General features: G+C 29.7%; 1 protein-coding gene across 9 annotated transcripts in view; it reads right to left on the minus strand.

The window, feature by feature from the left end:
- Positions 1 to 1,811: 1,811 nt before the first annotated feature.
- The window catches only part of LOC129945955 (brain tumor protein), a 29,255-nt gene continuing 19,863 nt past the window's right edge, over positions 1,812 to 11,203 (minus strand). For all 9 annotated transcript variants that reach the window (XM_056055952.1, XM_056055954.1, XM_056055953.1 and 6 more), the window contains 2 exons: positions 8,268 to 8,500; positions 1,812 to 3,917 (listed from right to left, as the gene is read on the minus strand). In XM_056055952.1, the coding sequence (XP_055911927.1) occupies positions 3,813 to 3,917; positions 8,268 to 8,500 (338 nt within the window). In that variant the 3' untranslated portion in view covers positions 1,812 to 3,812. The remainder of the gene's footprint in view (positions 3,918 to 8,267; positions 8,501 to 11,203) is intronic.

Here is an 11,203-nt window from a genome sequence, read left to right on the forward strand (position 1 = left end):
GCTTTTAAAATACATACATGTAAATAAATGTGTATAAAAAGAAATACACAGCTAACTAAATATAAATAAAAATATATGAAATTAATAATATTTAAAAAAAACTAGAATTAAAAATGATTTCAAAAGTTTTCCAAGTCGGATATAACTTAATTATTGTAATAAGCATAGTTTCTCGTTTGCTTTAATCGTAATTTATATAAAATTTAAAATGATGATAGTATGATTTCTTTATTCAAGTTTTCTGAAAATATTTTCTATATTAGTTCTTCCTTGTAATTTGAGTATAGGAGTGAAAAGAATTATTTTTTCATTTGCTTTCTAAGTGCATTTAGAGGATTTTGTATTTGTGGAGACTGAAAGATATGAAGGCACGTGATAACTTTCAATATCACTTTATTTATTGAGCCAAACTTGTATTCGCACATATTTTTAAGATAAAGCTATGTGCTAGGACTGTTTTACGAGTGTTGTTGCAGTTATAGGTTGTATTACATAAAACCACGCACATTGAAGACGATGGAGGTTAGATTGTGGTTTATATTATTAGTTTAACGATGACAATATAAATATAGCATCGAAATATTTTCATTAAAATTTTCAATCCCAATTAAACAAGTTTACATGAAAATTTTTAAAATCTAGAAAACTGCATAAAATTAGATCAGGAAAATCGTTAGAAAAGCCTAATTTTGTATTTGCTCAACATTAAACGGCAGTAGAGTGTGAATGTGATTAATTCAATAGGAAACTCGCATCTAATGCGAATCAAACAAATACACATAGTTCAAAAATTCTCAGTACAGCAGCTTTCTTTTTGTTGATTCTGAGATAAGTATTTACTATAACAATATATTAAAAACAAGAATTCTAAAAATCACAATCACAATTTTTTTAAATTTGGTAAAAAGACGAAGGTGGAAATTAAATTTGGTTTTTACATTTATTCCAAGTACTTTTTTGAAGAAAAAAAAAAACACTAAATTAAGGCTGCTATACGGAGACTTTTTGGACTAAGCGTAGATGATAGACTATATTCAAAAATCCCTTCATTTGAGAAAAAATAGATTTTTATATACTTCGAAAGTTTTTAATATCTAAGTTCCTTTCGTTCCAGTATTAATTGCATCTAAGCCATTTAGGAATCTTAACCATTGCAAGTCCATGAAGAAACATCAAAAACTAAAGCGACATAAGACTTTGCTAATCTAATATATGTGCGAATACAAATTAAGCTGATCAAATTAACTTGTCTTGTTTCTAAAAATGATCATCTGCTTTCACAGTAGGTAATGGAAAATCTCATTATGTAATGTAGTTTATCATTGACTTGTTTTTATTTAAAGATGTATACATTTTTTTTAAATTAAAATGAAAATTCCTCAAGCTATCACTAAAGTCACTATGCCAACATAAAAGTCTATCTTTTATATGTGTATGTAAATTTAATCAATCCAACTATTAAAAAAAAAAAGTAATAAGTTATTTTCTAAATGCAATAATACAACATTTTAAGCAACACGAGAAATCATAATTTGGTATTTCATAAATATAATTTTATATCATTGGGCGTGTTTTACAGTTTATTCAATAAAAAATATTCTCTTTTGTAGAATAAAAAAGGGCGAGTTGTCAAACACAAACAAAAATAAAAGTAAAATAAACACACTAACGACAACAATTTAACACTTTTCAACGAAAATAAAAAATATAATCGTTATTTAAATGAAAAATAAAATTTGTTTTTTTTTTCTTGTTTTGTTTAATTAAAATCCCTGTACATTATTTTAAGCAACAAGTTTAAAACAATTACCTTTTTGTTTTTTTTTTAAATACTCAGTATATCTTAAAATTAAAGGCAGCCCAGACATAAATATTTTGCATGTACAAACATACACACAAATACATTTTAATTTTAAAAGGAAACTTTTATTTTTGTTACTAATTTTTTGTTTGTTTCATTCTTTGGTGGTAAAAACACTATTCAATTTTAATTTCTAATCAACTTATATAAGCACAAATCACAATTAAAGTACATGAATCTCATCTGGGCCACCTTAAATTCTTTCTTTCACACTTCTATTCATCAATTCACTTTCAATACCCTTGTTTACATATTTGTTTTTATTTTATTTTTATTTATTTATTTTTCTTTGTTTATCAAAAAATCAGTCTGCTTTTAACACGCCCATTTATGTTTATTTAAAAAATAAAATAAAAAATAACTTAGCTAAAAATCAAACTAAGATACAACAGTTTAAAATAAAATTATTAAAAAAAAACTCTTATCAGTAAAATCTTCTATCACTAGGTTTATTACTTTTTGATCAAAATAAAGTACAAAAAATAATAAAAATTTATTTTTTTGTTTCTTTTATTTTTTTTTTATAAATCAATTTTTCATTTGTAAATACGTTACTAATAATAATAATAATAAAAAAGGTGGAACAGTTAACAATTATAAATTGTATACATATATAATATGAAGATTCTAACGCATAAATAGTAAATAAAATTAAAAAAAAAAACAACAAGTAAAAGAATTATTTAAAAAAAAATATAATAAACAAAAATACTTTTTTATAATATTGAAGAAAGAAAAATATGTTTTGTAAATACACAATGTTTTGAAAGAAAAAAATATTGAATTTCATATAAATTTTCTTCGCTGTTGTTTTTTGTTTTTTCTTTTCTTCGTTTTTGTTTTTTTTTGTTTCATAATATCTCATTGTTTTTGTTTGCTGTTTTATTTATTTTTGTTTAGCAGCTAACATTGAAAAAAAAATAAAGTAAAATATCGACTAAAATTAGTTTTGTTTGACAAAACACAACTTATAGAATAAAAGCGCGTGGAATTGGTACAATTAAAATACATTATGACTAAAGTTAATAACAAAAAAGAAATGTTAGTGAACAATGAACAAATAATTAAAAAAAAAATACTTAAATATTAAAATGAATAAAATATTTAATTAATTATATAACTAGAGTTGTTAAATTGTCTGTTAAAATAAATTGAAAAAAAAAATGACTTGAAGGTATGCTTTTTTTTGCTTTGTTTCATCTCAATTTTTCCGGTTTTATCAGAAATGCTCTTTAACAGAAATTGTTTTTTTTTTGTTTTTTTTTTTTATATGATTTTTTTATATAGGTAAAAAAAACATTTGTACATTTTGTAATATATAAAAAAAAAATTAAATACACAGAAACTGACTAAAAAAATAAATGTATTGAAAAAATATGCGTACGGTTAATTATTATTTAAAAAAAAAATAAAGTCAAATAATTAAAATAGTAACGCATAAATAATGTCTTGGATTACCAGCCTTATTAAAACGGAAAAGGAATATAATAAAATATTTAACATTTTATAAATGGTATGTTTTTTTTTACTAATGTATAATAATATATCAAGTTCGTTAGCTTCAAAGTTATTCTTTTTTTTTATAAAAGAGAAAAAGAAAAAATGATATTTTCTTTGCTTTTCCATATTATTGTGTTCATTTGTAAATATTTAAAAAAAAATTAAGGAGATCAAAAAAATATTTGTTTCTTTTTGCATTTCTTGATACGTTTGTTACTGTGTTCTTTTGTTTTTGTTTCTATTTTTGTTATATATTTCATCAGGGATCACGACGCATGTTGCATGTTTTTGAAGAAGTTAGGTTTGTTTTTGTAGTATTTTTTTTTGTTATTTTTGTTTTTGTTTAAAGCGTTTTCTTTTTCATTTTGTTGTTGTTTTAGTTAATTTTTGTATGATAAATTTAACGATTTGGCTTGAAGTTTAAGTTCGCTAATTGACTTTTTGATTTCAATCAGTGAACATAAAGAGTATTAAGCACTAAAACATGATGATTATTTTTGGCTAGTGTAACAACATAGCCCTCGGATGTTATTTTAAGACCACAGCATCGAGAAACCTACACAAAAAAATAATAATTTCCACATTTATAAGATTAGCTTTTAAAATTATTAAATACAATGCGTTTCACTTGGTTATGCATACATTTAAATTTAAACATTTTCTTTTCTAAAATAATACAAAATTCTTATTGTAAATAAGCAATTTTATTAGGGTGCTTTTTTTTTCCCATGCGAAGTTGTTGGAAATTTAAAAAAAAATCATTTGAGAATTTGAGTTGTTTATATTAATATTTAAAAGTTGAATTTTAAATAAATTGTATAATTATTGTGGTTTGGTGGTGCTCACGTTAAAGCATAAGAAAAGAAATATAGGATGCGAAAGAAATATAGCAAGGTGACAAAGCACTCCGCATTGGCGTAGTGCGGCTAAAGAACGAATCTCTGTAATTGACAGTACGACCGATGTTGGGCTGGAGGGTATACCGATGAGCATTCATGGGTGGCGCGAGTGTTGCGGTTGAATTGCTTGAGGGATGGATGGTAACTAGAATATAATCCACACAGTAAAAAACGATGAGACTAGAAACATTACGGCGATAAATGAACGATGACATACACTACCGGTGAAAAGTTTGAGACCAATATCAAAGGGTTGCTTTATTTGTACCTCGCGCTTGGGTTTATGAATGAATATAGGATTTTTTTACCTGAATTGTTAACTTAGACCATTCATAAAAGGTGCAAGTGAAAAAACCCCAGATATTAATCCTTTTCTGTAAATTATGAGGAATTTTGTGAAAAAATGGAGCGATGAGTCTAAGTTTGAGATATTTGGCTTAAATCGCAGAGTGTACGCCAGGCGCAGTGCTGAACAGAAGATGCTACCAGACTTTTTGGTCCCAACTGTAAAGCATGGAGGCGGTTCAGTAATGGTGTGGGGATGTTTTTCCTTCGATGGAGTAGGAGATATAACACGAGTGATCGGAAGAATGGATAAAGAAGTCTATAAAACGATATTGGAAGACCACGTTTTGGTATCTGGACTCCGATTAATCGGTGAAGTTTTTGTATTCCAACAAGACAATGACCCGAAACACACTTCAAAACTTTGCCGGGTATACCTGAAACAAAAAGAAGATGAGGAAATTCTAAAAGTAATGGTATGGCCACCGCAGTCTCCAGATATGAACCCCATTGAGCTCTTATTGAAAAAGCTTGACCGAAATGTCCGGAATCACCACATACCATCGGAATCTGCTCTTTGGGAAACTCTACAAAATTGCTGGAATAATATTCCATAAGAAAAAATACAAAACCTTGTAAGAAGATTGTCCACAATTGTAAAAAAATTATTGAATTTAAAGGAGGGCTTTTTGATGAAAACTCAATTTAGAGCTTTTATTGGTTTTTTAAATAAATAATTTATGTTTAGTACAAAACTAGTTTATATTTTTCTATCATTTACAACTAGACATATTCTTCACTTTTTCACGTATTAACTTTGTTCCTAAAACTTCAGTTTAGGGGTTAAAACTCGATATTTCTCAAATTTCAGAGGTGGTCTCAAACTTTTGACCGGTAGTGTAATTACCATTCAACTTAGATTCTTTAAATTCAATACTATGCAAGAGACTTACATAATTTGCAAGGAAAAACCAGTCCAGGGAATTATACTAAGGTTTGGACGTACATATATAAAAAGTCTTATAGATTATCAGAGGGTAAGACGTAAGTGGATTCAAATTTTTACACCGTAGTTCATTAATAAAAATGAGAGAGAGTGTAGCAGACAGAATAGAGCCCTGAGACACACCAGCATTTAATTTGTGTTTCTCAGACTTGAATCCATGCAATACTACTTGCATTGAATGGTCCTAAAGGTAATTTATAATCCAACGAAGGAGGGATTCGTAAAAACCGAAGGCAAGCATTTTCAACAAGAGCCTTATGACAATCTCCATCAAACGCTTTTAAAATATCAAGTGCAATAATCCGTACTGCCGTTTAATAAAAAGGATTTGTTCTTCCAAATATTTCTTGAGTTGACAGTTAATAAGCGTTTTCATAACTTTGGAAAGAAGGAACTTAGAGTCGATAATCTGAAGGGAACGAGGAATCGCCTACATTTTGAGTATAAGCTGGTAAAATGGCGTTCTCCATTCACTTAGAACGAGGCCTGAAGAGAAGGATGGATGAAAAAAGATATGGAAAATCTTAAAATATTGTGGGCATTGCAAGGGATTGTTTTTTTTCTAACATTTTCAAAATATTTTACAACGGGGAAAACAAAAAAAATTGCCCACAAAAAAGCGTGAGGTTTAATTGTTGATAATATAAATATGAAGTTAATTTTCAAATGTATGTATGTGTTCTGTTAAAACAAACCTTTATTGTTACGACCCTGTTATATTAATGGTTTCGTCAAAAATCCTTTATAATATTTGTATTATTCTTTTATTATTCTATTGTCAAATATAAGTCCCTGGCGAGCTCTGTACCGCTTCTTTTTATAAAGGGTGATATTTTAGCTATTATCTTTTTGGCAACAGTGGCTTAACCAGCTGTTGCACGTCTCGTGTTTTGTTTTACTGTTAAACATCTTAAGTTTTGTCTATAATATAACCATGAATCGTCTTACAAACGAACAACCCTGGCAAATTATTGAATTTTATTATCAAAATGCGTGCTCTGTTAAGAAAGTAAATAGCACGCTTCTTCTATTTTATGGTGAGTTTAATCCACCCGCTAAAGCGGCTATTCGGGCTATTGTAACTAAATTTCGCATCAAATTTACATTGTTGGACATTAAACTATCAACACGCTTACGTAGAGTACGAACTGAAGAAAATATCGCAGCTGTATCGACCAGTGTTGATGATCAATATCAATTATCGATTCGTCGCTGTTCGCAGCAATTGGGCCTCTGATACTCAACAACTTAACCAATTTTGCGAAAGGATTTAGGTGTGATGCCATTTTCAAAATACAGCTAGTGCAAGAATTGAACAGCAACGTACAATTTTTGGTAAAGGGGCTCTTGGAAAGTTGGCCGAAGATCCACTTTTTTACCGAAAAGTTGTGTTTACCGACGAAGTTCTTTTTTGGCTAAATGGGTACGTAAATAAGCAGAATTCTCGATTTTGGAGAGAATATCAGCCAGAAGTATTGCAAGACCTGCCAACGCATCCAGAAAAAGTCACTGTTTGGTGCGATTTATGAGCTGGTAGCATCATTGACCGTACTTCTTTAAAGCTGATGCGATTCGTAACGTAACTGTGAATGGTGAGTGCTACCTTGAGATTATCAACTTTTTTTAACCCAATATGCAAGAGATAGACTTGAATGACATGTGGTTTCAACAAGACGGTGACACATGCCACACAGCACGCGGGACTATGGGACTATGTTAAAGCTCATTTCTTTACAAGCCGGCTTCAATTGACGCATTGGAAGACAACATTGAAGCATTTATTCGTGAGATACAGGCAGAAATGTTGGAAAGAGTATGCCAAAATAGGACTAAGCGGATGGACCATTTGAGACGCAGTCAAGTTCAACATTTGCTTGAAATAATCTTCAAACATTAAATAATATGGACGATAATACGATTTAAATAAAGATTTCATGCATTTTTCTGAATTGTATGTTTTTTTTTTAACTTTCCTATAGCTTTTAAAAAATCACCCCATATTTATTCAAATTGAAGCTTTTTTAAATTACTCTTATTTGCAGAACCTTCACAAAACCTTTTTCAGATAAAACTATTAGCTATTTTTTAAGGTTTCAAAACTTTTTTATAATTTTATGTAATTCTTCTTATAATTTTATGTAATTCTTCTTATAATTTTATGTAATTCTTCTTATAATTTTATGTAATTCTTCTTATAATTTTATGTAATTCTTCCAGTACCCGTGGAATGATGGTTAGTGCGTTGAACTGTCATGATAGAGGTCTGGGGTTCGATCCGGAGACCTGAGGACGAGGAATTGACAAATTCTCCAAGAGTAACTCTTGTCATGCAAAAGTGCTTTCTCAAATTAGCCGTTCGGATTCGGCATATAAAATGTAGGTCCCTTCCATCCCTGCAATTACTCGCACACAGAAATGGTTGAGAGTTGTAAGTCACTAGGCCTTAGTCCCCAACGGACTGTTGCGCCACCCAATTTATTTATTTATGTAATTCTTCCATCCACTCAAAATAACCTACTTTTAAGTTTAATTTGAGTGTTGTTTAACATTTTAAATAGGAAAATGAATTGCTATAAGAACTAATGGATAACATATTGTTATAGTCACCGCATAAACAGCATCATAAAATTTGCGGTATTTTTTGTATAATTGTTTTTAACCAAGTGAATACCATTGTTTTTTTTTTATTTAATTTAATTTGAAAATATTAACTTACCTTTACATGTGGGCACTCGAATTCTGATTGTAAAATACCTTCTCGTGAATAGCAAGCAACATGGAAGCGATTTCCGTGCGAATCTCCAATTAAAATATCGCCTGCGTTTGATATATCAATTCCATTAGGGAAACAAGTTACTTTTTCGTTTCCAATGCGATATTGGAAGACTCCATCTTCCTTAAATACAGCAACACAGTGTCCTTTGAAATCACATACATAAAAATCGTTGTCTGAAAAAAATATAAAAAAAAGAATATTATAGAAATGAATTCGTTTTTTTTTTGTACTAAATTTGTATTTGATTGTAAAAGAATTCAATCTTTATTGTCAAGTTTAGAGATTCCTTTTTTAATAGCACATCAAAAATGTGGAATAATTTATTCCCCTATTTTTCTTTTTATTTTTCGATTCCAAACTTTAAGGCTAATGTCTATAATTTTCTAACGGTTGCAAATGTTTAAACTAGAGTCCGCAAAATAACTTTTTTTTTTAAATGGGCGCAGAACGTCGTGTAGCTTCCGCTGTGTGACACGTAGCGCCGCGCGCCGTCCTTTTAAAACCAAATGTTTGAACTAAAATTCGTTCAACATGGCCCGATAACGATCGCCATTGACTGTAACTGCCACTCTTTGCTCATTTTCGAAGAAAAATGGCCCAAATATGCTCTGGACCAAAATCCACACCAAACAGTGACTCTTTTTGGGTGTATCGGCTTTTCAATGTATGCGTGCGAGTTTTCGAGAGAAAGATGATTTTTGTTGGCAAAATCAGGGGCCAGATTTTCTAATAAACGAAACGAAAGCGATCGTTCGTTTTTCAAAAACAAAATAAATTGTGCGAAAACGATATTTGGGATTCTGTATCGCTTTTCGATTTTGTTTATTTGTTCGTTTTTGCATCAAATTCAACAACATGTGATTGCATACTTCTAGGATCTCTACAGCTATCAAATATCTCGAAAGATGGGATATAAAACTTTATCGATATGTAAAATTTGAGCAAATCGATAGAAATAAGTAAGACATTAAGTGATTTAAAGTATAAAATGAAGAAACACTAAGAAAAAAGCCCGCAGGTTATCTTTTAAGTATTTAAACTTTAATTTCGGTGACTGTTAAGTAAAACTACACAAATATTTAGAAAACATAAATTATCGATTAAAGTAAAATTGAACAGTATAAGAAGACTCATCACTATTAATGTGACACATTGTTTTTGAATTATTCGTTTTGAAAGAAATATTTGTTTCCTTGACTTGTAATGTACATAAGTGTTTCTATAAAATTAAAATAATTTTCATTTATTTTATGTTTTGGACTTCAAGCAAGCTTCAGGCAGCCTTACTGACGAAAAAAGAAAACAGGAACTTAAAGATGCTATACAAAACAACGAGTTTAAGTCTTAGTTCGTTTTTGTGATCCAATACCATTGTGAACTTTAATAAAATATTACATATTATTTTGCTTATGTTATGAAGTGATTTTTATATTGTTTTCTGATAAATGTACATATGTATGTACCTGTACCATATATGCAATGTAAATGTATCCAAAAAATTTCCAAGATTTCTTCTTACCCCTCGAAGGTTCAAAGACTCCTCATTTTATTCTTTTGTATCACTCAAAAAAATATTTACGATCATATATCTCTTTTTATAAAAAAAAACCTTTATTTTTAGTAAAATGGTACAAGTTAATCCATTTAAGAAGAAAAACGTCAAAGAAAATGCAGTCGTCTATTTTTGTTCGTTTTTCGTTTTTTAAGTTACATGAAGCAAATCTTTCGCACACGCGAAAACGTTCGTTCGTGTGTGCGATACAGAATGTCACTCCAGCATCTGCTCTAAGTCGATCGCAGGCAATATTCCCCAGCGTTGTATACACAACCACATTCGTTCAGCGAAATGATAAAACTTATTATCTGTCAAATCAGACATGAGCTAAGTGCTACCATTCACGAAATAAGCACTAGTAGGGAAAAGAGTTAGATGGCGGACCCTATATAAACATGTTAAGGGTAGTAAAATTACTATGAGTAGGATATTTCTATTGAAATTATTCTACGAGGATTTTCTGTAGAAAACGATGTTTTGCCATAGGAAATGCAAATTTTTGGATAATTATTAATAATAATAACGCTCATATTGTTGAGTTTCTTCAAAAGGATTTGGATCCAATAAGTAGGAATGTGAAAAAAAAAAATTGGAAAAAAAAGAAAACAAAAAAGAGCCTAAAGAAGTAAGGAACACTTACGAAACGTTGGGTACAATAATGAATGTCTAAAGCAAAATTATTGAAAAGCTTCTTGTTTTGTCAAATATTGACATCGCCAAAAAAAATCTGAATGATTTTTTTTTTTGATAATATGGATCCAACTGATTCAAAAAGGGTTTTTGACTTGATGACTAAATATGACATTCATATTTGTACAACGTAATTTCAACAAAATTTTGTGTATGTGCTTCGGTGTGCAGGTGTTTGGATATTCATTCTATGCAAAGATATTTTTGTTAGCCTTTATTCATATTGCCACACTCAACCCCGAACTACGCCATCTATGTCGAATCTCGTATAACTCCTCTATTCACTCAAAATCTTAAAGACAACTATAAATGTCTAATTAGAGTTATGAAAAGAAGGGGAAGAAATCTTCACAAATCTATTTTGATAAGATTATTACAAACCAATGCCTCCCCATTTAAGGATTGGAATGAGATGGCCCTATCACATGGATTTAATCTATCTATAAGGGAGTCAAATGTTGATAAATGGCGAGGATTGTTTGCAGAGCTCACGGCTAAAATAGATGAAAAAACGTATAGTCAGTACCTAGGCAGAGCGGCTACAACAACATCAAAGAATACATACAGGAATCTCGAGCACCAGTTGACATCAGAAACAAACTATTTCAGCAACAAATTTTCGGTCGAAGCT

This window comes from Eupeodes corollae, chromosome 2 (genome assembly GCF_945859685.1).
Source record: "Eupeodes corollae chromosome 2, idEupCoro1.1, whole genome shotgun sequence".
In the NCBI taxonomy this organism is placed as follows: domain Eukaryota; kingdom Metazoa; phylum Arthropoda; class Insecta; order Diptera; family Syrphidae; genus Eupeodes; species Eupeodes corollae.